General features: G+C 49.8%; 11 protein-coding genes across 11 annotated transcripts; 3 read left to right on the top strand and 8 right to left on the bottom strand.

Annotated features, from left to right (window-relative positions):
• Positions 1 to 42: 42 nt before the first annotated feature.
• On the top strand, positions 43 to 1,227 carry M436DRAFT_70344 (DnaJ-domain-containing protein; the record flags this gene model as incomplete). The annotated part of the gene is made up of 2 exons (XM_013574927.1): positions 43 to 876; positions 934 to 1,227. The coding sequence occupies 2 exons, from the start codon at positions 43 to 45 to the stop codon at positions 1,225 to 1,227; spliced, it is 1,128 nt and encodes a 375-aa protein (XP_013430381.1).
• Positions 1,228 to 1,434: 207 nt separating this feature from the next.
• On the bottom strand, positions 1,435 to 2,199 carry M436DRAFT_40524 (UreF urease accessory protein; the record flags this gene model as incomplete). Its single annotated transcript, XM_013574738.1, has 1 exon — positions 1,435 to 2,199. The coding sequence occupies one exon, from the start codon at positions 2,197 to 2,199 to the stop codon at positions 1,435 to 1,437; it is 765 nt and encodes a 254-aa protein (XP_013430192.1).
• Positions 2,200 to 3,429: 1,230 nt separating this feature from the next.
• Positions 3,430 to 6,152, bottom strand: M436DRAFT_61233 (uncharacterized protein; the record flags this gene model as incomplete). Its single annotated transcript, XM_013574834.1, has 4 exons — positions 3,430 to 4,274; positions 4,325 to 5,647; positions 5,692 to 5,767; positions 6,000 to 6,152. 4 exons carry the CDS (start codon positions 6,150 to 6,152, stop codon positions 3,430 to 3,432), a joined length of 2,397 nt encoding a protein of 798 aa, XP_013430288.1.
• A 485-nt stretch (positions 6,153 to 6,637) lies between these two features.
• M436DRAFT_79204 (putative ubiquitin conjugating enzyme) lies at positions 6,638 to 7,416 on the bottom strand (the record flags this gene model as incomplete). The annotated part of the gene is made up of 3 exons (XM_013575015.1): positions 6,638 to 7,110; positions 7,164 to 7,290; positions 7,351 to 7,416. The coding sequence occupies 3 exons, from the start codon at positions 7,414 to 7,416 to the stop codon at positions 6,638 to 6,640; spliced, it is 666 nt and encodes a 221-aa protein (XP_013430469.1).
• A 701-nt stretch (positions 7,417 to 8,117) lies between these two features.
• M436DRAFT_40532 (centromere/microtubule-binding protein CBF5) lies at positions 8,118 to 9,727 on the bottom strand (the record flags this gene model as incomplete). The annotated part of the gene is made up of 3 exons (XM_013574742.1): positions 8,118 to 8,719; positions 8,772 to 9,560; positions 9,619 to 9,727. The coding sequence occupies 3 exons, from the start codon at positions 9,725 to 9,727 to the stop codon at positions 8,118 to 8,120; spliced, it is 1,500 nt and encodes a 499-aa protein (XP_013430196.1).
• A 2,277-nt stretch (positions 9,728 to 12,004) lies between these two features.
• Positions 12,005 to 12,802, bottom strand: M436DRAFT_61230 (uncharacterized protein; the record flags this gene model as incomplete). The annotated part of the gene is made up of 3 exons (XM_013574833.1): positions 12,005 to 12,266; positions 12,326 to 12,490; positions 12,558 to 12,802. The coding sequence occupies 3 exons, from the start codon at positions 12,800 to 12,802 to the stop codon at positions 12,005 to 12,007; spliced, it is 672 nt and encodes a 223-aa protein (XP_013430287.1).
• Positions 12,803 to 15,414: 2,612 nt separating this feature from the next.
• M436DRAFT_61229 (uncharacterized protein) lies at positions 15,415 to 16,616 on the bottom strand (the record flags this gene model as incomplete). Its single annotated transcript, XM_013574832.1, has 5 exons — positions 15,415 to 15,732; positions 15,768 to 16,033; positions 16,254 to 16,297; positions 16,349 to 16,536; positions 16,590 to 16,616. The coding sequence occupies 5 exons, from the start codon at positions 16,614 to 16,616 to the stop codon at positions 15,415 to 15,417; spliced, it is 843 nt and encodes a 280-aa protein (XP_013430286.1).
• A 1,231-nt stretch (positions 16,617 to 17,847) lies between these two features.
• M436DRAFT_79201 (uncharacterized protein) lies at positions 17,848 to 19,060 on the top strand (the record flags this gene model as incomplete). The annotated part of the gene is made up of 3 exons (XM_013575014.1): positions 17,848 to 17,892; positions 17,941 to 18,202; positions 18,546 to 19,060. 3 exons carry the CDS (start codon positions 17,848 to 17,850, stop codon positions 19,058 to 19,060), a joined length of 822 nt encoding a protein of 273 aa, XP_013430468.1.
• Positions 19,061 to 20,123: 1,063 nt separating this feature from the next.
• M436DRAFT_61227 (uncharacterized protein) lies at positions 20,124 to 20,728 on the bottom strand (the record flags this gene model as incomplete). The annotated part of the gene is made up of 2 exons (XM_013574831.1): positions 20,124 to 20,335; positions 20,389 to 20,728. The coding sequence occupies 2 exons, from the start codon at positions 20,726 to 20,728 to the stop codon at positions 20,124 to 20,126; spliced, it is 552 nt and encodes a 183-aa protein (XP_013430285.1).
• Positions 20,729 to 21,137: 409 nt separating this feature from the next.
• On the top strand, positions 21,138 to 21,944 carry M436DRAFT_61226 (uncharacterized protein; the record flags this gene model as incomplete). The annotated part of the gene is made up of 2 exons (XM_013574830.1): positions 21,138 to 21,489; positions 21,553 to 21,944. The coding sequence occupies 2 exons, from the start codon at positions 21,138 to 21,140 to the stop codon at positions 21,942 to 21,944; spliced, it is 744 nt and encodes a 247-aa protein (XP_013430284.1).
• Positions 21,945 to 22,776: 832 nt separating this feature from the next.
• M436DRAFT_61225 (P-loop containing nucleoside triphosphate hydrolase protein) lies at positions 22,777 to 26,848 on the bottom strand (the record flags this gene model as incomplete). Its single annotated transcript, XM_013574829.1, has 4 exons — positions 22,777 to 22,800; positions 22,852 to 25,086; positions 25,164 to 25,943; positions 26,003 to 26,848. 4 exons carry the CDS (start codon positions 26,846 to 26,848, stop codon positions 22,777 to 22,779), a joined length of 3,885 nt encoding a protein of 1,294 aa, XP_013430283.1.
• Positions 26,849 to 27,174: the final 326 nt, after the last annotated feature.

The following is a 27,174-nucleotide window of genomic DNA, read 5'->3' as shown; positions in this document are numbered from 1 at the left end:
GATCGACTCTCTACACACGCACTCACTCGCTCATCACACACAATGGTCGCCGAGACAAAGCTATACGACTCGCTAGGCATCGCGCCTACCGCGACCCCCGACGAGATCAAAAAGGCCTACCGCAAAGCCGCTCTGAAATACCATCCCGACAAGAACAAGGACAACCCGCAAGCCTCGGAAAAATTCAAAGAAGTCTCGCAAGCCTACGAAATCCTCTCCGATGTCGACAAACGCAAAACCTATGACCAATTCGGTCTCGAATTCCTGCTAAGAGGTGGTGCCCCTCCGCCGGATGATGCAGGCGGTGCTGGCGGCTTTGGAGGCATGCCTGGTGGATTTGGAGGTTTCCCTGGCGGTGCAGCGGGAGGTCCCGGAGGTACCAAGTTCCACTTTTCGACGAGTGGTGGTGGTATGCCTGGTGGTTTCTCCTTCAGCAACCCCGAGAGCATCTTCTCCGAGTTCCTCAGAGGTGGTGGCGGTGCTGGTATGGGCGGTGGAATGGGAGGAGACGAAGACGACTTCTTCTCTTCCTTCGGTGCCATGCCCGGCGGATTTGGTGGACGCCCCGGAGCAGGTGCTCGTGCCCGTCCTAGCATGAATGGCGGCATGCCCAGCAGACGCCAACAGACTCCCGAAGTCACCGTTGTCGAGAAGCCATTGCCAGTCGCCCTCGAAGATTTGTTCACCGGCTGCACAAAGAAACTGAAGATCAAGAGAAAGACATTCGACAACCAGACCAACAAACAGTCGGTGGAAGATCGCATTCTTGAGGTTCCGATTAAGAAGGGTCTCAAGCCTGGCAGCAAGATCAAGTTTGCTGGAGTGGGAGATCAGGTCGAGGGAGGTGTCCAAGACATGCACTTCATCATCGAAGAGGTAAGCACATACAATCCACAATCCTCATCTTCATAACAATACTAACAGCCATCACAGAAAGAACACCCACTATACAAACGCGAAGGCGACGACATCATCCACAACGTCGAAATCACACTGAAAGAGGCCCTGACCGGCTGGTCAAGAACCGTAAAGACCATCGACGGTAAACAAATTGGTGTCAGCTCTGGCGGCCCTACACCACCAACCTTCAGAGACCGCTACCCCAACCTAGGCATGCCCAAGAGCAAGAAGCCAGATGAACGAGGCGATTTCATCGTCGGTGTCAAGATCCAATTCCCTGCAAGTTTGACACCTGCACAGAAGAACCAGCTCAAGGAGATTCTGTGAGCGACATAAAACCAGGGGTTAGCGATGGCATTTTCTTCTTCTCTTCTTTCTATTCCTATTTTCCCTCTTGAGCGTTTTTTTCTTTTACTGTTTGTAAGCGAAAGCATTTTTGGCGGAGGCTGGCCTTTTGTTGAAACGACGAGTATTACCGATAGAAACGAATTAATGAACAAAACTCTTACACCTGTCATCTTCCCTCCTTCCCCTCTACGAATTGAAGATCCTTGAATACAACAACTCATGCCGGCCTACCCACAAATCCATGACCGGAACACTTAATCCAGCATCCTCGACCTTTGTCCCTTTCTCTCCCATCACGCACTCCCTGATGACAATCTGCAACTTCTCAGAAGCAAGCACACCATGACTGAGATACGGACCCATAACACCCGCTCTCACTGCCGCTGACAGCACACTCTTGGCATGATTACAGAGAAACAGATATGCTGCCTCTTCTTCTCCCAGCCCCAACGCTCTGCACAACACACCAAACAGAGGTGCAAAATGTGCATTCAGCTTTAGCCCCCACTGATCTGGTTTTGAGACTTTGAAAGACGCAGCAAATTGCGTTATAGCCTCAATCGCTGCTTCCGTCGCTGCATCCTTGACGCAACTCGCACTAAATGCCCTTTCCCAAAGACTCAACAAAGCTTTTCCCTGCGCGACACTAGCTCTCCTTCCAACAGTACAACTCGTGCTCGCATCAAAGTCATTATCCAGTGTCTCCAACTCCTCGGGCTTGGAGTAAGCAGCAAGCACATAAGGCAATGATGTGCTCGCTAAATTCCGTACACTGCAGTGTAAGAAGAAGTGGAAATCCAAAGGTGGAGTGGTTGATGCAGAGGAGAAAGGAGGTTTGTGGTGTGCGAGGTAGGATTCTAGACCGGAGGAAAAGGCAAAGGAACCCAGTGGTAAGGCCGAGTCGGAGAGGAGGAAGAGGAAGTGGAGGGATGGATTTGTGGTTGATGCCATGGCTCTTCTTTCTTGAGGGTGAGATTGGATTCTGACTCGATTGTGGTTGTTCCTCTTTTATGTTTTCGTGAGTCCTTTGACAGGCCGTGTTCCGGAGAGACTATCTTTTCCTGTCCTTCGTCCTGATTCTGATCTTGAGAGAGATGGAGATATGACGCGGAGAGTAGATTACTTTATCCCTTACTGTATGATTTTCCAGAGAGTGTGTTCATGAGAGGTATTATAATCAGGCCGATATCGAAAGGTTGAATGGTTCGAGATAGTGGAAGTGAGGAGTCTCCACTTTTCATATCTTGCATAATTTAATCATTAATACTGAGCAACCGACAATTCTCGATGACTCCCTTCCTTCCATCTCCCAGTCCAAAAGCTGCAGCTAACTCCATTTGATATTGTGCTTCCAGTATATGGACGTTTTGCTTGCTTCTCCTACGTCTGCTTTCCCACTCGATGAGCGTACTGTCAACCTCTGTTCTGCGGTTGACTTAGTGGTCAATCTGCTCAAGGCATATCCATCCGCCTCGCCTTTCTGCTCTACGTTCCTTGGTATCAAGACGGCAATGATCACCTCTACTGCGCAGTTCACATCTTCAATGACCGCAATAGTTCCAATCACTACATCGACCGTCGCTATCACAGCATCCACTGTGACCAGCTATGATGTGTCTTCTACCACAACCACGACATGTATTCCGAGTGCTGCAGAGCGCGATCTAGCCAAAAGAACAGTCACAACTACTTCGAGCACCTTGTCTAAATCTTCATCCACTTCGATCCCAGCATCCATCAGTTTCCCCGGAACCTGTCCCTCAGTAAAGCAAGGGAATGATTTCTGGAATTGAATTCGTGAATGCCGTGTATTTTCATGCTGTCTCTTGAGTGTTTTTTCTGTAAGTATGTTGAGGTGGAGGTGTTTCTTGGCTAGTTTGGAAATTGACAATACGCGCTCATTTGCTACTCATTTATGCCTTGGTCTGAGCGATTGTATACATTGTTTTCAACCATCAACCAAGGATGGGTCTCCACACCGAGTGGAGTGGCGAGTGTTCACTTTTGATGAATGCCTTACATGAACAACACAGATGATTGGGACAGGGAAGCAACATCTAAGACGTTGAATTATGGATCATTCAACTGTTTGACCCAGACTTCTCAAGCTACCTACCTATCTAATGATGAAAGAATACAAACATCCAGTGATTCGAACATAACCTAGGTAGAGGGGTACATTCAGTTCTCAAAATCGATCAAATCGACTTCTTTCTCCGAGGCCTTGACGCCTGTCATGGCATCCCCACTGGCTGTCTCGCTTGTCTTGCGGCCATCGTTGCCGTATCTGTACAACGAAGGCGCGGCATGAGTCTTCTCAACCATCTCTGTTTCTCCAAGGTCGTCAGCCTCTTCTGGCTGTACTTCTTCCTGCTCGAGTCGAATCTCGTGAGCGGGAGGGGTGTGTCTGTCGAGCATGGCCACGTCTTTGCTGTCTTGGATGTTGATCGGTATGCTGCCGTATTCCACGTCTGCGTCGTAGGGTGGTGGCTCATAACCAGGTGGGCCCTCGTCGTAGTTGACTGTGGTACTATCTGCCGAACCACGGCGTTGTCTGGTACCGTCGTATGCAGGATAGACGTTGACATGTCCGATGTCATTCATCTGTAGCTCTGCGTTGAAGTGTTCATCGTCATGATAGATGAACTCGTCAAGGCCTGGAGTCAGCTCGACCTCGTGTTCATCTGAGATGGCATAGTCGCTAGCGTAGACCAGTAGGGCCTGGTTGTGTTCGAGTTCCACGGCTCGGATCACGTCGTCTTGTGTTGATTTGGTCTTGATGACCTTGGCGCCGTTCACATGAACGTCGTACTCGATGCGCCACCACTGCATGCCTTCGGGTGCATCTTCGTCGTCTACCATGGCTGTGTCGGAAGGATCGCGAGAACGGAGAAGGTATGTTACATGAGGCTTGGTGGAGACACCTCTGAGCGAGTATCTGTGCTTAAGCTTCTCTTGTGGTAGTCCCGTCTCTTGTGAAAGTTCTACCAGTGCCTTGCGTGCCTTTTCTTTTTCTTGTTCGAGGGCTGTTGCTTGTCAGAATTGTCGAAGATTGAGATGAGGGGCGTGCACATACCTTTGAGCTTCAGCTCTACCGCTTCACAGACCGCTTTCAACTGCTCAGCTATCTTGCTGTGATGCTCCAATGGTAGAGGGATGTCGGTGTCTCCGCCAGCGCCAGCACCTTCTCTTTCTCCAAGCAAAGTCTTTCTGGTCTCGCCTGAGAAGTAGTTCTGCGCGTGCTTCATCAGTTGTGTTGTGTTTAGGTTTCCTTTCTGTGCATGGTGATAGTTATTCAGTTTAAATTGAGCCGTCTGAATCTTGTCAATCTTCCTTTTGATCTGAGCCATCTGCTTGCGGACATCCTTGGTCAACTCAGCATTCTCCTTAAGATACTTGTCGACGTAGAAGAAAGGTGGGATAACGACGTTCAGCGTTTCCTTCGAACTATCATTCTGGGTCAGACGGATAGGCAGGACTTGTGCGCAGTAGTCGATGTAGTTGTCATAGAGGGTTGAGTCGTCGCCCTCGGTATCCCAAAGGGTGTCGTCCATGATAGCTGCCAGTTCTACACAGGACGAGTCGGGACCGGAGTTGACGAATAGTGGTAATGAGAAGAGATCCGAAGTAGTCATGCCTTCTGGGTTCGTTGTGCCTATCAATGAGTGAAAAACAAAGAACTTATCAGTGTTTGGGTACTCGTCCATGGCATCCAGGTAGGCCTTTTCCCATTGCTGGAGAACTTGGTCGAGGATGCATCCACCATCGTTTGCGGCAAGGCGAACAAGTGTCTCTGCACTACCGTATGATCTCAGACTCTCGTCCAGCAGAGCCATCAGTCGCTGCATCTCCGCGAGAACTTCGTCCTGGTTGGTGGTGGCAGGCTCTAAAGGTGCACCGCTGACAGTACTGACGATCTTGGGTAGGCGGATGCCGTGGCCCTTCCACCATTCGGAGTCCGAGCCATAGGAGGAGTAAGTCTTCTGTGGCGATAACAGAGCCTTGCGTGCCATAGGGATTGAGTGAGCGATAGTCAGTAGACTAGGTAAGTAATCGCCCGATGGCAGTTGCTTCAAGAACCTCGGTTCACCATCTTCGTTCTTGCGCTCATGAGGTTCCAAATCCGGGATGATCTCGCTGGCCTGTTGAGAGTCGATGCCAGCGATGGCGGTCATTGACCACTTTGAAGGATCGTAATGATTCTCCGTGGCAGGTTTGAAGTTGGTGTCGGATTTGGGTAGAGTAACGCCTTCTTGCGATGCGGCGATGGCTTTCTGCAGGTCGGCATCTTCATCGTCTCTGTTGGAGGGTTGTCTGAGGGAAGGCGCGGGCGAATTGCCTCTAGTGGGCGCAGCGCTCTGTCCTAATGGGCGTAGATTTTGTTCGTTGTATGCTTGAGCTAGTTAGTCGAGATGTTGAACATTCTCCATAGGATGTCCGTACAGTAGTTTTGGGGTCCAAACGCTGCGGTACCGTCGCGGCCGGCACTGAATTCGTTCTCGTTCCAGGTGGTGGTTTGCTGGCGTGAGTCAGTACATGCACGGTGACAGGTATGCCGAACAACATCAGAGTATCACAATAACATGTAGTGATACTGTAAGCTACAGAGATGCACTGTCTCTCAAATCAGAAGTTCGGCCATAGAGATGTTTCGAGATAGCCTCTTCAAACACCACTCCGTGCTCATAAACTCCGTGCATTCTCTGGCTACAGTGGGACATGTGTTTAGCAGTAAGAAACAGATAACTCACTTCAGCTTTCGAAAGATCCTCGTTGTCCAGTATGGCATTCAGAGCCGCGTCCGCGTCGCTGTTTTTGACCTTGAGCCATCTGCGCGCCTCATCATCTGTGCAACCGGAGATGCCGGTGAGCATCAGGATGGTTTCCGCATCTGGATCGGCCATGATGTCTGTAGGTAAAGCAGTAGATGCACTATGCGACTGCACAGAAAATTTATATAGTAAACGCGCGTGTTTGCTTGGGAGGTTGACTGCTTGTTGGTCCGTCGGTGAACTGACCCCGCGACGTCATTCAAGACTTCAATTTGCCCTATACCGTTCATTATTCAAAGAGCCATGCATTGTTTCAGGCATTGATCATCGCTTTCATTCTATGCTATGTGTTGCGACATGGCACCGAGTGTTTTGGGAAAGTGAATAAGAAGGACGTCTCCTGTATATTGGTCTAATAAAAACTGTGTAACAAAGTGTCGGAAAAAGCAGTTGAGAAATGCGCCATGAGCCTGCCGGTAGCTTCCTGCACCACTGTCCTGTTCAGTGGTATTTCATGTTCCTGCCCATGTCCTCCCTCCCTGAACGCCGCGCTGATGGTATCGAATAAAGTAAAACGCCGTAGAATATGCGTGTAGCCCATGATGAGAGTACTATGTTCAGTCGTCGCTGTCGCTGGCCACTTGCTGCTCATCATCTTCATCATCCTCGTCGAAAGTCATCTCTGCGTCGCTGTCGTTGTCAAAGTCATCCTCGACTTCTGAGTCGCTCCAGCTGAACAAATTGTCCTCGACTTCCGGCTTGTAGGTGGCATGTTCTGTAGGCATGACGAAGCCCTCGGGAATGTCGGCTTTGCTAGCCTCGACATCTTGACGAGCTCTTTGCTTGTATGCCTCGGGATGGTTGCGGAGCATGACTCCAGCATCGACGTTGGCTGGTGAGGAGGGTTCGGCATCGTCGAGGAGGGACATGATACTGAGGAGGACGGACTCGACGCGTTGAGCAGGCGACCAGCGTTCGGCAGCGAGTTCGCCCGACATTTCGTCTTCGCCAGGAGGGTGGAGGATTGAGATACAGAGTTTGCCGTCGGGATAGACATTCGGGTGGAACATGGGGCAGGTGAACTTGAACTCTGCCATCTTGGTCAGCACTGCGATAAGTGAGAGCGACGGCAAGACCACATACCAGGAGGGCTGTAGGGGTAGTTGCGAGGGAATGTCATCTTGGCCTTGAAGAAGGCACCATTGTAGATCGAGTCCGGGTTGATGACCATGAGGGCGACATGCCACTCGAAGATGTTCTCGTTGATGAGCTGGACATCAGAGGGTCAGCATCGTAATTGGTACTCCACTATCGCAACAGGGCGACATACCTCGATGTTGGTCCAGGGTTCCTTGGAGAGGGCCTTGAACTCGGACATTAGGATCTTCTCCGCCATGATGTATGAGAGAGGGGTTGACGGCGTCGGGTATGCTTGGTCGTGGAGGGAGAAGGCGGGCGGTTGAGTATGGGTAGTATAGAGGAAACAGATCGCGTGTACTGAGTTTGAAGAAGTTAGACAGGGAAGGTTGCTCGTTGGCTCAAAAGTCAAAGAAAGGGCGAGTTGGTGAATGTTCCGCTTTGGGAAGTTTCGCGATTGGTAAAAGTGAAGCCGGTCGCCAACGCGGGAGATTCAGGAATGAATGAGACTCGGCCTGGCCACGGTGTAGCTATGTATAATCCTATTGTTCAACCTATCATCCCTTTCCATATATAGCCTTTTATTGTACGCCTCGGACTCCTTATTCAGCTTCTTGATAAGTAGGTAGCCAGCCACTTTCAATCTGCGTGACCATTCCACGTCATGCGTAACGGCCATGCTTGCTTTATCGATGTGGAACATCCGGCTTTTCCATTAAATCCCATCACAAGGCTCAATCAAGGGGATCGAAATCAATTGAATGATGTTAAAACGTGATTTTGTTCATTGCAAAGGAGATCCGACTTTCCCGCTGGCATATGCTGCAATCGCCGTCACTGATATTCAACGCCTGAACACCGTGCCCAAACGCCGCCTTTCCTTTCCGCGCGCGCGTACTATACATTGTAATGCGCTTTACTTTTGATACCATCTCTTCCGCCCAGCAGTCAAGTGTACATTTACTCGCTGTCAGAGCTGTCGGCCTTGCTCTTGCTCTTTCTCTTCTCCTTCTTCTCGGCCTTCTTCTTCTTGCGCTCAGCCTTCTCCTCGGCTGACTCGCCGTCACGCTTGCGCTTCTTGTCCTTCTTTGAGCCAGCATCCTCCATAGTGGCATCCTTGACATCTGAGCCGTCTCCTGCAACAGCGGGGGCGGCCATAACCTCATCAGTGGAGGTGGTGTCCTTGGATTGACCAGTGATACCCTCCTTGACGGGGGCGGCCTCGGTGGCAATCTTCTCGGCACCAGTGGTCGACTCGCCGTTGACAGTCAGGTTGAAGTCCTTGTACTCGGCGTTCCACTTGGCGGGAGTAGCCTCGTTGGGGCGGCCGTACTTGTCGAGCTTGCCGCTCTCCTTCATCTTCTTCTTCTCGGTAGCGACAGGGCCCATGCCCCAGCGGCGAGGGTAGAGGTCACGCTCCATGATGCAACGCTTGACCTTGGCAACAACACCGTGGTCGCAAGTCGAGAGTTCGACGGTCGACATCTGGGCAATGGCAATGGCGATGGCCTCACCCTTGGTGGTGATCAGAACAATCTCCTCGTGAACCTCGATGCCAGATTCTGTAGATTGTTAGTAAGAATTTGATGATTGCTAGAACGTGACAAAACATACCGTATCTCAACAGACCAGGAATCATGAGCTTGGCACCGTAGCAGACGGCGTTGACGGCAGAGTCCTTGACAACGACACGCTTGTAGGTGGTGAGAAGAGACTCGAGAGGGCTGATGACTGAGCGGAGGTAGCTCTCGTCGCGCTGGTTGTCGTAGAGGTATTGAGCGTCAAGGACGTCGTGGAGGGTGACGAGGTTCTTCTGCTCGTCCATGGCACCAGATCGCACACGTCTCAGCTCCTGCATGTGAGCACCGACACCCAACAAGAGACCAAGATGGACACAGAGTGTACGGATGTAGGTACCAGCCTCGCAAGAAACCCAGAAGACACCGAGCTGTCTCTCGTTGTCGAACTCGTAAAGCTTGCTCTCGTGGATGGTTCTGATACGGAGCTGTCTCTTGACGGCCGAAATAAGAGGGGGACGCTGGAAGAGAGCACCAGTGAGGGTCTCGAGGGCGCGGGCGAACTGTGCCTCGCCACCGGGGAGCTTGTTGTGAAGTCTGATGACACAGACATACTCCTTACCGGCACCCTGCTGGGACTTGACCAGGCGGGTGGCGCGGTCAATGCAGACAATCAAACATCCAGTGACCTTGGGATCGAGAGTACCGGAGTGACCAGTGCGCTCGCAACGGAGGATGCGCTTGATCCAGGCGACGACTTCGTGCGAGGAGGGGTTGGAGGGCTTGTCGAGGTTGATAACGCCGGAGGAGATGTATGACTTGAGGTCGCGCTTGAGGGGAGTTGCGCCAGCGGGGATGGGGGTAAAGTGACCAGTGCGAACAAGGACTGCGCGCAGATGTGTTAGTTGCAGGAATAACCACAACGTGGAAGCTCTACGACGTACGCTGGTCCCAGTTCTTCAGAAGCAGCGGCCAGGCACTGGTGTCGATGGTGGGTGTAATGTTCTCGGGCTTGATCGAGTAATCAGCCTCGCCGGCCTTGACGAGCGCCATTGTGAATGTATGGTCTTGTTGGAAATGGATTAAAACTGCTGTCCTCCAAGACTTCTAATGTCGCTGTCGATGAACAGAATAATTTTTCGCGCGAACTTCACTGACCCGTGCGAAGGGCTTGGCGGTGTGAAGAGCTTGACGGGGCCGGGTTTATGTCGGCAACTACTAGCAAGCATAGTTACAAGTACCAACTTCGGTGACTTCTCCAACATTCGGACAAGCAGTATATGTTTGATGTGTGTATTCGAGATAACGAGAGATGCTTATTCTAGACATGTTGGCTCTGAAAGATATGTCTCAATGGTCAGCTACCACTCCTATGTTCTGACATTTCGATTGTTTTGTGCACAATTCCAGGAAATATCCGAGAGGAAGAAAGTAGACGACGAGGACTAGTCGTAAGGAGGCTATACCATGTCTGTCACCGCTCGCCATTCAAATTTGAGTGGCTATACTATATCCGTCACCGCTCGCCGTCCAAATTTGAGTGGCTATACCATCGATTGTATTTTGATGCTTGATAGGCAATCATCATTCCTGCTTCAACTCTTGTAGCTGGGTGAGCTGTCCTCGCACTATGGCTTGCTGGAGATGCTTGCAGAGTCTCAGGCGTACATGCGCAGATGGTGCCTCGTCACCACAATCAGTCAGGTATTTGCACAATGGCGGGCTTCTGCTGGCTTTGAGGGGCACACATGGAGGTCAAAAGTGTTAGCGAAACCAGGAGTGGCTCGTATCTCACAAGAAGAGTTTGCTTGACCAGGTCAAGGCATGCTACAGACACCTCCGAGTTACGAAGGCATGCCGGCATGGACTCTCACTAATATCCAAATTGTTCCTCCGCTTGTTTGTGCGAATTGCTAGCGAAGGGTAAACGTCTTGCCGGTCTGCACGACTAGGTTCAAGGACAGTGATTCCTCGTCCATCACGATAGGTTTGTAAGACAAAGTACAGCATTAAACACATCAGAGTTGATAGGTCCGTACGGACAGTATCAACGCGCGGACGTTTTGGCTGGCGCTTGCTGCAGGACAGCCCGTGACAACTCAGCTTCATATACGCTCCCAAACAACACAACATCATCTATCCTCCTAAATGCCGGTTTGGCGCAGGGGTAACGCGAAAGCACTAGTAATGCGAAGATCGCTTGGTCGAGATGACTTTCTCTGTCACTATCATATCAAATTTGACTCAAGAGGAGTTGTCGATCAACTCGTGGCTGTCGAAGGGTTGGCTAGCCATTATTACAGAACAGCCCGTGACAACTCGACTGCATTCGCACTCCTTAACAACACAACAATATCCATCCTTCGAAAAACTGACTTGGAGGCGCGAAACTCTGAGCACATTTTCTAAGTAGATGATTTGGATGGTCCGGGATCTTAACATTTTTCAGAAGTTCGACACAAAAATTACTTGTCTGGGGAGATGAGGCTGCTTTGCTCGTCTAAAATCATATCAAAGTACACACATTCTCCATGGTATAACTTGGCCATGATACGGCATATGCAACATCTCACTCCCGCTCTCGAGTCCACATACAGACGGGAATGAAGCTATCGAAACGCACAGTCCTTTCATGATGGCAGGCAGTTCCATAGAGAGTCGACAGCATCATGACTCTCAATAGATGCTGTCTGTTCACGCAAAAGACTGTGCATTTCTATAGCTACAGCATTCACGTTATTTGCACCTGAAAAAAGAGAAGAAGATTGATGGTTTGGAATTGAGCTATTCTCTGACCTCTGAAGAGATGCGTTAACAGAGATGTGCGAGCTATTGTACAGCGAACCAGCCTCCGAGATACGAATCGAGCAAAAAAAGCATGCCCGAGTGTGAGAATCGACAGCAGGCGTAGGTCTCCTCAAAATCGTAGAGTGATGTTGCCGCTCTGTGTGACAGATGGCTTCCAATGGGATTTGACGAGATGGAAAATCTTCACACATAGGTATATTGACGGTCGACCTCATCACAGCCTTTGAAGAAGTCTGAGAGGCAGGCAGTGTCTCGTCTCGTCTTGTCTGCACGAAGTCTCTCTGCACCCGAGTACGTATCCAGTGTACCAGACGGACATGATAACGGGGCCGTCGATGATGTCCCTGGTCATCTTAACCACCCGGGGACCTCGACTCGTTGTTTGCCCTCTTTCTTCAAGAGGTCGAGCAATTGGCGAGGCTGACTGATTTCCAGTAGGTAAGATCTGACAAAGGATGCAGTATGGCCGTTATGACAGTCTGTCTGGTTGCCGGTGGCGTCCATGGGCTGGAAGATGGCGGTTCAAATAACTTCTGAAGGAAGAATTGACATCCCGAGAAGCGCTAATCGATTATTGTGCATTGCGGTCGGAGAAGCAACTCGAGTTTGTGCTTGTCGGGGATTGATACAGGGATGATGGAAGCTTGGAAGCGAGCGCTGATGGTGTGAAGACATCAAGGTTCTCGCGTCTTCGGGGAGGTTGTTCTCAGCGGAGCGAGTGTTCTTCGGCGACATAGTGATGGAAGCCTTTGTTGTAGAGGCATTGGCAATGGCAACTGTTGGGCTGCAGCCATGGTGTTAGCAAACCGAAGGCACTATGCATGGAGAAAGACACATGCTGACCTGTCCATCATGGTCATGTTCTGGCTGAGGATACAATTGCAGCTTTGGCATCGTGGGTAGGAGAAAGGCGATGCATAGACAGACGGAAGAGCCGACGAGGGTGAGGCTTGTGACCGCTCGGGAGTGATGGAGATCATGGAGGTTTGGTCATGATCGGCATGAGCTCTGCTCCGGTGTCAGAAGCCATACTTGGAGAAAGAGCACACGAGGGCTCGGCGTTGTACTCACTTACCTTCGAGAATCCCTGCAACTGTCGGTCAACCGTGTCGCTGCGCCTTTGCAGTGAGATGTGGTCACCATGAACCACAAAGATCCCCGCACCACCATGTTCTCGGTTCCGAGCCACAAGATGGTGTAGGTGCTTGGTAACGCACGATGAACCATGTAGAGCATGTGTTTTCCTGCTGGGCGTCCCTTCCGGATGGGCATGACTGCAGCACTGACGAGCCTGTTAGCGACGACGCCATCATCAACCATGCTCTCAAGACATACAAGGGAAGTGCTTCGTCCGAGGCACTATCGTTCAGGAAATTGTCATTACGCGTCCGTTGGCGCGCAGCGCACTCTGTTAGGAGTACATCTTACTTCTTTTCAACGCACTTGCGACCCGGCCAAGTTAATGGATATGCCGACATAGTGGTTAGCGATCTAGGACGCATCTCTAACAGAGTGCGTAACGGAGAGGACGTAGCAAAGAGGGGTGTTGATAATAGAAGAGCGCGTGGCGGTTTAAGATGCATAGTGTCCTGCTAGGCGGCGAGCTTGTTAGCAGGAAGACCACCATTCACTATGCGCTTTGAACCTACCGAGTACAAATACAGTCTGTATCTAAGGTACTGTCTGCCAGAAATCGACGTTACATGTCCGTTAGCGCGCACTGTGCTAGGATAGCCTTATTGCCTAGCGAAATAGAATTTGCGCTTCTGCTATCATCAACAAATGAATGCGTGACCGAGTGAGAAGTACCCTAACACAGTGCGCAGTAGAGAAGATGTAGCGGAGGGAGGAGATGGTAAGGGGCGGAAGAGTGTGTTATGTTTGGTAATGGGAAGAGAAGGAGAAGCGTAGAAGATGAGCATAAGTAAAATGAAAGCCGACCGCGACCACCGACCAAACAGAGCAAACATGCTCGGGACATTCACTTCTAATATGAACGCAAGTGAGGCCAAACCTGACGTATGCTATAGCAAATCACCTAACCTGTTCTATAATCGCCATATCACCATAAAAAGCAAGCTTATGGTATGAATAAGAAGAGAGCGATATTGCATAGCAATGAAGGCTCTTCGAAGTCATTTACATCGCTTATACGTGATAGAAGAGGCGGCTTACATAACATGTGCTTTAGTCAACCATAGTGGTTGTCCTATACAGCAAGTTTGCAGAAGGATGGACGCTACGACAATGAGCAAGGCGCGCTGTTGTGACTGAAGAGACTCGTGCACTGATCAGGATGCGTTCCGTTCGTGGAGCCATGTGTTCGGTACAACCCTGTCCTCTACAACTAAGTTTCTATTCCAGGACATTTCAATCATTTCGGAGCTATTCTGCATCGGATAGCAAAGCTATAAGGGAGGTCTCTATGTATACTGGTCGATCATATAGAATTATAGCATGATAGTGGCTTGGTTACTAGAAATTTTGGGTAATCAAGGAATTTGGAGAATTTTACCATCGAGGCGAACTGCATGACCACCTCGTATACTGCCCACTGACATCAGTGACTTTCGATTATATCTCAATTTATTCCAGAAGTGATAAGAGTATTTCATATCATGATGGGGCAAAAAAGAGAAAGAGAAAGCCATAGCACGAGATCTAGTAGACCTGTTGACAGTAGAAAGTGCAAAAATGATCTATCCAGAGGATTTGGTTCATGCCGATTGCCTGAATCGAACAAGCGATCTTCGCATTACAAGTGCGACGCGTTACCCCTGCGCCAAACCGGCATTTAGGAGGATAGATGATGTTGTGTTGTTTGGGAGCGTATATGATTCTAAGTCGTCACGGGCTGTCCTGCATGTTCAAAGCAACTTGTCTGTGTCGGTTGTCTATTGGAACAACACATCACAAACCAACAGCTCGGATGAATAACTAACAACACAAAAGAACAACCAATGATACAAGAAAACAGCTAATAATGTGAGAGAACAATCATCTATAATGCTATATACGCAGTGGACAGAGGCCGTATTGCACACGAGACGACACCTCCAGAAAACTTATGAGCTTACGTGAATGTGCTCGTCGCCGGAATGTGTTTTTCCTCTTCTCTTTCCTTCTCTTCCTACTACACTCAAAGCCATACCACTGTGTATGCTCTCTCTGCGCCCGTACTCTCGTCCTATAGTCGTCTACTCTCCTCGCTGCCATCTGCTTCTCTTACTCTCGTATGCTGCTTTATGCTCTTCTTCACACTTTCTGCTAACGATCTGCGGCTTTCTCGCCCAACTTGCTGAGTTTTGTCCATGGAATTGATTTTGCTGCTCGGACTGTTGCTTCCCTCCAGACCTACGTCTCTACAAGATTTCTGCAAAGATCGTACATTCAAGCAGACCGAACATTAATCGCATATTGCTCGTTCTGGGTTACTTACTCCGACTATTGATCGTCCATTATCACCCCATGTGCCCGTTGAGACAGACATGGGTAATCCTTCTTTGTAATCAGGTTGTCAAACTTGCCCTCAAGACTTTTAGTCCGTTCATAATGGCCGTACAATTGCATTTCTGACAAAGAATGTGCTTGAATTTCTTCATTTCGTTAACAACTTGTTCACCACGAAACGCAGCACGAACAAAATGGAAGCGAACGACAATTAATTCCTTTCTTCCTGCAATGCCCAAGCGACCTCGCCGGCATGTTCTTCTCGGTAGCTACTGTTACAAGAGGTGATCTTTCCATCTTCCACCATTCCACGCTACCATTGCTAGAGATTTCCCATCCAGCGACAAAATTTTCCTAGACTTGGACTTGATTTCGGCAGAAGGAACAGCGCCATCGTCAGGCTTGGACCCCAATTTAGTAGCAGCAGCATTCTCTTCTTCAAGCTTAACCACATGCTCTTCGATTAGAGCATGGATGAGGTCTCACTCTGCTTGACCATAGAAGGCGAGATCGGCAGGAATGTCGAACTCAGGAGGGACACACGAAAACTGGCAACCGATATTCACGAACAGGTGAGCCCAGTGGAGGAGGGGGCGACTGAGAGTGATGGTCTTGACGTTGTCACCATCGGTTGCGTCTTTGACGACCTGGGTCGTGGCATCATCTCTGACCTTGGCCAAAGTGCCGGTGATGACGATCATTTGCTCCTTTGCACAACCAAAAGCGAGGCAGCAACGTTCTTTATCTTGCATGAAGCCTTCGCGTTCATCGTTGACAATGTCAAGGATGGCGAGATGGGCCTCGAGACCGTGCGAGGAATCAACGGTGGACAGACGAGGCAGCGAGACTTGGAGTCCTTGGCCTTCATGGGAGGCGAGTCGAAGACGACGACTTGCAACATGCGCTTCTGGTGATCGGTTTGAGCGGCGATGCGGTCGGCAGGAAGATTCATGATGCTGCCCATGAGTCTGGTGTGCTCTTGTAGTTCGCCCCTCATGTCATCTCGAGTACGGACGCCACTGAAGTAGTGCAAATCGTTGAGCATTTCGAACAGCTTTTCGTGCTGGCGCCCCTGGACACGTTGAGCGTCGACCGTGTTGACTGCGTGTATGAGTCAGAGATGTGAGCACAGAACAAGAAGAAGGGAAGATTACCTAGTAGTTACTGATGATGTGTTGCGAGAAAGAGGGGTGGTGCGAAGGGGGTGTTGTGGAAAGGCTCGCCAGTACAGATGCGCGAAGCGATGGTCAAATGAGTGAAAGCGAGTCGATCTTCCAGAGGTTAGCCAACTGGAATCTCGTTGGGCAAAGCGTAAACTTACAAGACGATTGCGCCAGGAAATTTGATTTTGTTGCTTTTGATGATCTAAGATGCCGCGTCAGTTGAGTCAACAGAAGACGGAGGAAGATGACATACACGAGAGAGAGAACGACCAAGTCTAGACTTTCAGACCCTGCTGAGTTGAGGGCGTATGCAATGTAGAGCTTGGAAGTTAAGGAGGGCGACTGAATGTGTATTGGGGGGAATAGAGTTGTGATGGTGGGAGGAAAGAAGGAGAGAAGGGGGGATGAGAAAACGCGCAAGCGGTCAAAGCCAGTGATTGTCTAGCTAGTCACAGTGAGTTATGAGTCGGCGAATCCTACTCACTTCTGCTCACTTCACAGTTCTTTGGAACAGAGATCATCAAGGGTGAGCCACACTCCCTGTGCAAGTGTGTCGTGCGCAGTATCTATACAAGTGCACGGTTGACTTAGAAAAGGAGAAACATCCGCTGAGATTCATTATATCGTTGGCTCTCTTTGGACTTCTCCACCATCTAGAAAGAACCGTGCATCTTGATTGCTTCGGATATCATAGAGCAAGGATGGGGGATACAGATGTGAGCACTCTCCGCATACTAGAATGTATAGCTCCAGAACCCAATCACCCTCTCTTTATAGAAGAAAATGCTATAAAAAGGCACAATGCTTTCAAGACTCAAGGTGTGCCCACTGAGAATCGAACATGTCAAACTATGCATTTTCATAACATCTGTATGACATACCCTCACGTACAGAGAAGACGGTGCAAGTAAGCATCTGCTCGCTGCACAGTATGATGCGTCCATAGGTTGCAATGAGAGCTGTCACTGCTGATATGATTGATCAACTTAGTTTACGCATAGAATTTTGATGAATGAACACCCACGACACTCAAAGACGTTCCTCCAGGTTTTAGCATCCTTCCCGTGTGACATGGTTGCATATCACGTTGTTGATGGAGAGAGAGACGACAGGACGGAGAACAGGAGGTCAGGAGACGTGCTGAGCACGGACCGTTCTTGTCCACACTTTCGACGTCAGCTCGTACCATTCTATCTTCCTTGCAACGACAACAACATCAATACTATACCTCTGAGTGTCTCCCGAAAGAAATACCAATGAAAGTTGTGATGTTATTCAACCCAGGTGCACTTGACGAGGATGAGTTGCATTGAGAGCGTCTCCCAACGGTAGCCTTCGAGTCTACCATCTTCCTGCGTGCCGAGGACCATGATATCGCAGTGAGGAGAACGCAAGAATGCTTGTTCAATCAGAGGTATGACCAAAAGGGCATCCTAGGATAAATCGTCTCCGTGGATACAACTTCCTGCTATGAAGTATTGTGCATCACCGTAGGTTCGATGTAACAGCCTTCGACACAGGGGAGGTAAGGATGACGTTCAGACCTGATTGACGGATGTGAGGCATCTCAGCCATTTGCATTCAGAGATGTGAGTTGCAAGTGAGTTGTCAAATCTGAACATGAGAAATAGTCTCACTTGTGTTGCGCTCACCCACAACTATTTTCTCTCTTCCGCGCGAATTGGCAACTCCAGAGCCACCACCATCATAACAAATACCACCACGATCAACATCAACAAAGTCACCATCATCATGTCATCCTCAGCAGCACGCCCTCGCGCCTCCATGATGGGTTCGGTGACCCACGAGTGGATGTGGAGTGATGACCACACCAAGATCACGTAGTGGTTCCTCACCCAGCCGCGTCTGACGTACAAGGAATTTTACGCTTCGTTCATCAATGTCGCCAACAAGGCATGGGAGTTGTCTCGTCGTCAGGAACGCGCTCCTCTGGAGGGTCTGCAGAAGTTCATCGTCGAGCTTCTACAGAAGGAGCGTATCCCTGCCGATGAGCTGCTTACCGCTTTGCAGGAGTACTCGGCCGGCTTGGGCGAGGGTAGATCCCGCTACAAGGAGAACGGCCTCGTTGCCTTCAACAAAGGTCTCAGTAAGTTATCAATACCCGCCTGTTTGTAAGCTCTGCTGCTCAGCAAGCACCTCCCTATATGTTTCGAGTCAGTCACGCTTCTATTCCTGCCCACAAATGCACCCTGCTCTTGTAAGCTATAGAGATGCACGATCTCTTACAGAGGTTGAGGTATGTCCAAAGAGAGATGTTCCTGTAGTGTCTCTCAGTGGATAACGGCTGGTCTTTTCAGAGCCCCGTGCATCTCCATACTTGCAACTTGAGTGGAACCATCGCGTGAGATCGTCTTTGGATGTTCTTTTGTTCAGCACCCCGGCGGCAATCATGGATACACCCGCAAGACACCTCGCTGATCTATGTGCAGGCCATCAAGCCCTGACTGCCGGCAAGAACAGATTGCAGGCAGAGGTCCAGAAAGACCTACGCAAGGTCAGAAACAGCCTTCGCGTCGCCCAGTTTCAAGCCGCCGCCGCCGCCCACAAAGCCACTATGGCTACTCGGCAACCTCTGCCCGCCTTCGTGGCACCCTCTTCTCTGCCTGCCTATGTGGCACCCTCGCCCCTGCCTGGCTGGTTGGCACCATCTTCTGTGCCCGTGCACGTGCCGTCGCCGCGTAGCACGGAGCTGTCGTGGGATCCGTTCGTTCACCGCGAACAACTCCTGTCTCTGCAGTCCGTGGAGGAGGTCATCGGCGACCTGGGCCCTGCTGTCCCTGGCAAGCAGGCCCAAAAGGCCACAACTCTCTCGGCGCCCGTGGAATTTGGCAGTCTGCCGCTGGTCGGAGACAAGAAGGCCAAGGGGGAGAACGAGGAGAAGGAGGAGGAGATGTTCGATGCAGAAGAACAGGAGCAGATCGAGGACGAGGATATGGTGTTGTAAGATGTAGGCGTGGGAGTTTGGTTTCGTGGTTTGGTTTTCTCAATGTTGGAGTACTTCGTCTTGTAACATAGCATCATACCCCTCTTCATTTGATCGCTTCTCTCATCTCTTCGCCGATCTGATTATACAGTGCTCGTAGTTTTTGCCCTTGTCTACTTGGTCTTGCTTTCGCCATGTATCAAGCATAGCCTTCTGTGTTGTCTTTCCAATGTGTGGCCAGGAACGTTATGATGCGATGTCTTTTTACGACAGACGTTGGGCAGTCTCCAAGAGCCATCTTGTGATGTATGCAGTATGCATTTATGCCGCAGGTAAAATATGACCGGGAGATTCTGGAGACTCTCAGTACAACGCGAGATGATCTTGCTGACATGGTCATCACTGGAACAGCGGGTATATATTGGATCAGAATAGAGACATATTGTATCAGACCAATCACAGCTGCCCCTCTTTTCCCCTCCCTAGTTTACGAAGGAGATGTTGTGACTGGCCCAGTGGAAATGATCAGAGGTTTGTTTTAAGGTTCGACTCAGGGGCTGCTTTAGCTATTTATTTTTGCTACTTTTGCTTTTGTGTCTCTCAAAGTTTCCGTATGTCAAATCTACGTGTAGAAGAAAGATACTGAGTAAGAACGTTGAGTTTAGTCAGGATCCGTCCGATAGTTTCTAAACCATTTGCTCGGGTTACGAAAACGCATTCAACGGAGGAGACACCAAGCCACATCTCATATGACTGCCTCTTGCCTCTCCAGATTATGCACACCACGTAGATGTGAGTCCACTGATTAGTCTGAAGCTAGCTGATCTAGACATATGTGCACAGGCAACTGTGCCTGACATCCTCGAACAGAAGGGGTTATACAACAAATTTTTATAGCTTTCTTATGCTAATTGTGTGACTTTGTTAGACCTAGCTCATCAGACAATAGCGTCATAACACAATGAAATCGGAGACAGGTGGCGAAGGGATGCAAAAGTTTGATGAGACCGTGTTTCGTCGATTAGTCAACAGGGCATAAGTCATGGTGCTAGAACCATGTCTCAGCAGTGGGACAGCTTCTACTTCAAGCCATATCCTCATCCTCGTCCTCGATCTTCTTTCTGCCTCCGACGATAGCGATCTCGAACTTGGTGTGCTGCTTTTCCTGCTCAACCTCCATCTCGGCGTCTTCCATTTCCTCATCCTGAATCCCCTCGTCTTTGATCTTAGGTTGCTTGTAGTAGCGAGCGATGAGATTGTAGAGCTTTGTTTCGCCCCTCTGGATGGAAGCCATGTCTGTGCAAAATTTTAGTTAGTGTTACTCAAGAAAGGAATAGCAAAGTGCTTACCTGGTGGAGTATTGTCAAATCTGATCACGCCCGTACCCTTCAGATTTCCTTTGGTGCCACCGATAAACTTGTGGTAGCCGCTCAATGCCTCGATGAGCCAATCAGTGGGAATTGGGTCTTCGTCAAGGCATTCGACGATGAGCTGGCCAAGTGGCTCCAGCTTCTTTGCAGTGGCTGTCGTGTCGATGGAGATTTCCCAGTGTCGGTTGGCGGTGTTGATGAATGAGGCGTAGAACAGAGCGTATTCGTGACGATCTGTCAGACTCAAAAACCAGTTGGTGACTTTGGCGTGGTCGTCACACCATAACCATTTGTAGTTTGTGTTGGAAGAAGAAGACATTCTGCTGACTTGTGCGGGTGTGAGGTTGTGATGTTGTGGCGAGAAGTTAAGTCAAAAACTCGAGCACAAGGAGCTTTGGTTGCAGTCGCGGAATATCAGAGAGGTCGTCCAGGAGCTTCACTGGTCGAATTTTCCGTCTCGTTGCGAGTGAAGTGATAGTCCGGTGCAGACGGACTATTGGTCCCGTTCTTGCACCCTTGATTCACAATACCACGGCGCATTCGTTTCCACTCTTGTGCTCCGAGATCGTCTGCCCCCTACTTCAACTCTACAATACTCAGCAGTATACGAGTTCGAGACATCTGATTACCTTGCTACTACCCCTGAACACTGTTGACAACGCCACCAATACGGTAAATACCACCAACACAAGCAGCGACTACCGCGAGTCAAACACTGGGTCAACAAGATGTCAACCACTCGCCCTCGTCCTAGTATGCACGGAGATCTCTACTACACCTGGCTCTGGTGCGGAGACAACACCACAGTCAACAAGTGGTTCATCAACCTCCCTGAACACCATCAGTACCGCGCCTTCTACTCCTCGTTCATCAACGCTGCAAACCGCGCTTGGGACTCGGCTCGCAACGATGGAAGCACTCTCCAGCCCCTCGATCTCGACATGATTGTCTGCATGCTCCAGGAGCATATCCCCGCTCAGATGTTGATTGACACTCTGAAGAAGTACAACAAGCTCATTGGTGGCACGAAGGGAAGCTGGAAGGGAAAGGGCATTATCAAGTTTGATGACACTCCTCCTGGTAGGTTAAGATGGTTTCTCTTCCCCCTTGACCCGGATTGAGACTGACCGTAGCACTATACAGAGATGTCCACCATCGAGGCTGCCGTCAAGGAGCTGCACAAGAAGGTCAAGAGCACTCGCGCCGTTGTCGTCGCACGTTACGTCAAAGAGGAGGCAAAGGGTCAGGGCGAGAACAAGCGCAAGCGCAACAGCAAGGCCGATACCGATGCCGACGACGATCAGATGCAGGATGTCAACATGGAGGATGCCGACGCTATGCCATCACTCAAAGAGATGGACACCGAGCTAACTGCCGCTGGCAGTGCCCCTGCTAGCTCAAAGGAGGATACCAAGGGAAAGGGTAAGGCCCCCGTGAAGTTTGGTGAGCTTCCCTACGTGGGAGGCAAGAAGGATGAGGGCCAGGAGAAGAAGCATGACGAGGATGATGAGTGGAAGAACTTCTTCTTGAAGTGAGGGCTCCTTCGCGCCTCAAACTAATCCCATCATATCCAGCAAGAGGCAGGGCCACGAAGGAGGAAACGAAGAGAAGCTGTGAAATCGTTACCTCAACTCGGATTATGAGCCTGTGAGTTCTAGCTCTCCTCTCTCATGGCCAGGACGGAAGCGTTCCTTTTTGTTTTGTAGCATTATACCCTTGAATTTCTGCTTTCGGAGCACCAATGACTCCCTCGATTTTGAGATCCTGCGTTCTCCTTTTGCCAGCCCTTGGTACTCTCTCGCATGAGACGTCGTTTATTTGCGCGTCCGCAGCTTCCAGTGAGATCCATAATGGACACACATAGCGTGCGTGATGGTGTAGGAGAGCATCTCGATTCCTCAAAGCTACCCTTACTGCTTGCGTAGTAAGCGCCTGTTTATGTCAAGCATCACCATATAGGCCAATTAATTATCCTCCTACACATCGTACCAACCATGAGTCACCGAGCCCGCCGGCCACTATGGTAACATGGTGTAGTCAGCAGCCACCTCGATCGATGGTAGTCCTCTTTTTTGCCCTCCGAAGGTCTTGAGTTCGACTCAGGGGCGCGTCCAGACTTACACTAGTGAAGTGATTTTGCAGTAGACTTGACCACAACCGAATCAACTTCGCTTCTGACGAAACAATCTTTTATGATTGGGTCAATCATACAAGAGGATTGATGAGGCCAATGGTCAGTCCTGAGGTCCAGTCTTTGCTAGAGTGATACAGCTTTCTTGATATCCAGCAGAGTGTACCGAGACACTCATATAGTGGAGCTTATATAGTAAGCATAGAGGTAAAGTCTTGATGGTCTCTGTTTTATTGCTAGTTTAGAGCTTGATTCTGACACTGTGTTGGTCCGTTAGTGTAATGAGCAGGAAGCAGACACGAGAAACTTACCATCTCCCAATAAATACCCTGCTTCTTCACAAGTTCAGCATGAGTGCCCTTCTCCATCACTTTCCCGTCGTCAAACACAAAGATGACATCAGCAGTTTGGATGGTAGATAGTCGATGAGCAACAGCAACCATAGTTCTCCCGCTACGTGCTCTTTCGAACGCAGCTTGTACAATCTTCTCAGACTCAGAGTCTAGAGCTGATGTTGCCTCGTCAAGCAAAAGAAGTTTGGGATCACGGATCAGAGCTCGAGCGATAGCTATGCGCTGTCGCTGACCACCTGACATGGCGACTCCCTTCGAGCCTACGTCAGTGTCATAGCCTTGCGGCAAGGAGATGATAAAGTCGTGGATGAGTGCGTCGCGGCAGACTTGGTGGATCCTCTCTTCTGAGACAGAATCAGGATCGGGAATGCCGAAGAGCACATTGTCGCGAACGGTTCCTCTGAACATGGTCGGTTCTTGAGCTACCAAAGACAGATGCCTTCGATAGTCGTACACGTTGATGTCATTGATGTTGATGCCATTGCAGGTGATTACGCCTTGTCCAGGACTTACGTCGTAAAACCTTTCCAGAAGAGAAATGATGGTGGTCTTGCCGCAACCGGATGGACCGACAAAAGCTGCATATTGACCTTTTTCAATGCTGATGTTCAAGCCCTCGAAAATGAAAATATCGCGAGTGGGATACTTGAAATGAACGTTCTGAAGCTCGACCCGCACGCCGCCGTCGGCTGCGGGTATGTCTTTGTTGTTGCTCAGCCCTGCTCTTTGAGTATCTGCGGACTCTTGAATCTCAAATATGCGATTTGCGGCGGCAGTAGCTTGTGCAGTATTAGGAGCGACACTGAGTACCTGACTTGCGGCCTCTGCACCTTGTATCATCGCCATGTAGCAGACAAAGAAAGCTTCGAATCCGTACCCACCACTGGCGAGAAGCCGACCGCCATACCAAAAGACCAGAGCCTGACAGCCTAGACCGGCACTGTCCACAAAACCATAGAGGCCAGATGTCCACAAGGCTTTGGTATGGGCTGCTTGGACGTGATCAGACAGAAGCTTCGAGTATCTTTCTGTGATGGTATCCTCCATGGTAAGCGCGGAGACTGTTCGGATCGCACCTATAGCTTCGGTAGCAAACTGAGAGCTCTCCGCAAACACGCTAGAGTTCATCTTATCAAACTGTACCTCATGTCTATACTTCCAGAATCCGGAGGATAACATGATCGGCATAGTGACGCACAAGGCAACGATGCCAAGCTTCCAGCTGAAGATCAAGGAGATAATTATGCATCCAACGACATTGAACATTCCAGACAATGCGAGTCCGAGATTGAGACCAAAGACTTCCTCCAAGGACTTAGCATCGCTAGCGATACGAGAGCTCAACGTGCCATGGGAGTTGACGTCCTTGTCGAAAAAGCTGATTCTTTGATGAAGCATATCAGTGAAGTACTGTGTCTTGTATACTGCACTAACAGAATATTGTACGCGCAGGCCAATCCAAGCCTCGGACAAATTCGCGAGGCCCGAACCTGCAGCGAGAGCGAGCCACATGAGGGCCCAAAAGTTGGCTCTGCTCTTTGCGGCTTCTGTACTCAGGAAAAAGACCCCAAGAACTTTTGCAAAGAGCCAAGCTTGGATTGGAGTGGCTGCAGCGACTGCCACAGCGGAGATGACGATACCCATCAAAGCATACCGATGGGCGCGTTGCGTGCGTAGAAGTCTCTGGAACATCCGAAAGAAGTTTTGAGATTTGGTGATCGGTGCAGTATGATCGTCCCTTGGGGGCTCGGGTTCTGGATCCTGAGAGGTGTTGTCAATGATCTTCTCTGAGGTTACATTGGCGTCTTTATCTCGTATGTCGATTTCCATGTGGTCACTGGTGGTGAATTGCAACGACTGTGCACGTATCAAAGCACTGTACGCACTGCTAGACTCAGCCATGAGTGTTTCATGGGTACCTTGCTCGACCGCACGCCCAGCTTGCAGCACAACGATATGATCGGCTTTCCTGATGGTTGAAAGGCGATGGGCGATAGTGATGGTCGTGCGAGTCATTGCGATCTTGTCGAGGGCGAGTTGGATGATTTTCTCACTCTTTGCATCGACAGCACTGGTGGCTTCATCGAATATAATGATCTGGGGCTTCTTGATGATACTCCTTGCAATGGCGATGCGCTGCTTCTGACCACCGGACAGTTTCACACCACCGTCGCCGACTTTCGTATAGTACCCCTGTCGATTGTCTGGTCAGCACAACTTGTTGAGCGGAAGTCTGTTAGTATAGACGCAGGAAAAAGGCATATACTTACGTCAGGCAGACGACTGACAAAGTCATGGGCGTAAGCTTCATGGCATGCTTCTTCGACAAGTTCCAGCTTTCGATCTTCAGAGTCGTCTTCCCACTGCGTACCGATCAACCCATTCGCAACGTTCCCAAAGATCGTATCATTAAAGAGGAATGGCTCTTGCTGTACAACTCCGACTTGAGCCCTCCACCACTTAAGATCTAGAGCTTCGATGTTGTGATCGCCAATCGTGATCGTCCCAGACAGCACAGGATTGTCCAGAGATACTTGTTGCTCATCGTGCGGTTGGTTCCCCAAGGTTTCAGATTTCTTGGAAGGCTTTTCTGCAACAACGACTTTCTCTAGCATGTGCTGGTCTTGCAGAGAATACCAACGTTCCAGAAGACCGACAATTGTACTTTTTCCCGAGCCAGAAGACCCGACAAAAGCCGTATTCTGACCGGCACGAAGGCGAAAGCTTAATCCATTTAATGCTCGTACACCAGGACGAGCAGGATACTCGAAAGTGACGTTCTCGAACACCACATCTTTGGAAGCAATATCTGGTTTGAGCGAACCCAAGATAGGTAGCGGAGCGTCAATGACAGTCAAGAGCTCACATGCAGCTACCATGGCTTTACTCATGGCCATCAGTGGTGTTGATAGAAATCCCAGGGAGGTTATTAGCATGATGACCGACATCAGTACGATGATCACGGGACCAGAATTGCTAATGCTGCCATCGATGTACTTCTTGCTGCCATACCAGAACGCCAGACCGAAGGCGCCGAAGATCCCAAAGTACTGCTTTATCATCAGCGATCATACTACTCGATGGCAACAAGTATGTTCCCAAGACATACCACAAGACCAAGTTGAATTCCTAAAAATGGAGCGGCCTTTTGTGCTCGCGTCAAGGCTTTTTGAACCCAGGTATTATAGCGAGAAAGGACGTGATCTTGACCACCACATGCTAGCACCAGACGAATTTCTCCTAGAACCTCGCTAGCAACAGCTGTCGCCTCTGCGTCGGCTTCAAGAGTCGCAGTCTGGCCTTTGATGATGAGAGGCATCAAGATTGCGGCAACCACCACGGTATACAGAATCAACGAAGACGTGACCAAAGCCAGATCCCAACTCCAGACGAATGCGATTATGATGGCAGCCACAATTGTTGAAATATACTGTACTAATGTCCCTAGGCGCTCCGAGATACCAAGCTGCAGGGTGTTGGTTGTTGCGGTGATGGCTGTAGCAGGGGCTCCTGCGGGCATAGAATCAATGACATGAATGGACTGCGCGAATAGTGATCGCAGATAATGGAGGCGTATAGCCGACGACAATCGGATGCCTATCATTCTGAAGCAATACTTGTTGATAGTGTTGAGGCCCCAGCGGCCGATGAAGAGAGCCATGATGTACAAGGCCTGACGGTTCAAAATTCGGTCAAAATCCTCGCGTGTCAAGACGGAGGCATCGCTGTAGTAATCGGTAAATCGGCCAGCAAGTTGTCCGAAGATGACATTCATGAGCGGTAGAGTTATGCCAGCGCCGATTGATGCCAGCGAGGCGACGGTGTAGACGCAGATATCCCATTTTGTTGCATATGAGAAGACCCTCAAATAGTCAGAAATTTTTGGAGTTCTGTTGGTCTGCTTTACATTCGAGTGCGTTTGTTTCTCGTCGGCTGTAGCAATGTCTTTGACCATATTGCTAGATAATTGAGGTAGGTAATTGTACTCGTTGCTTGGCGAGAGAAGGCGTATTCTGGAAGGTATATACTGAGAGAAAGGCTGATGATAACAATTACATTGAGCAGCAGAAGGCCGTGATGAGGCCTCAGACTAGCAGCAAGCTGTCAACAGTGAACATGTCTTGAGTGACAGTCGAGTCATTGTCGAGTGAACTCGCAGGCAGCAACAATCCTGCCTGCAGTTTCGAAGATTTCAGGGGACGGGTCTTGGAAGGCTGCACTAGCCAATGGTACAGCATGCTAGTACAAGCAAAGCTTGGCTCATGTTCCTTCGAAGCCTGC

This window comes from Aureobasidium namibiae, assembly GCF_000721765.1.
Source record: "Aureobasidium namibiae CBS 147.97 unplaced genomic scaffold scaffold_3, whole genome shotgun sequence".
NCBI classification, from domain to species: domain Eukaryota; kingdom Fungi; phylum Ascomycota; class Dothideomycetes; order Dothideales; family Saccotheciaceae; genus Aureobasidium; species Aureobasidium namibiae.
The sequence above is the reverse complement of the archived record's forward strand: the minus strand, read 5'-3'. Positions and strand labels throughout refer to the sequence as shown.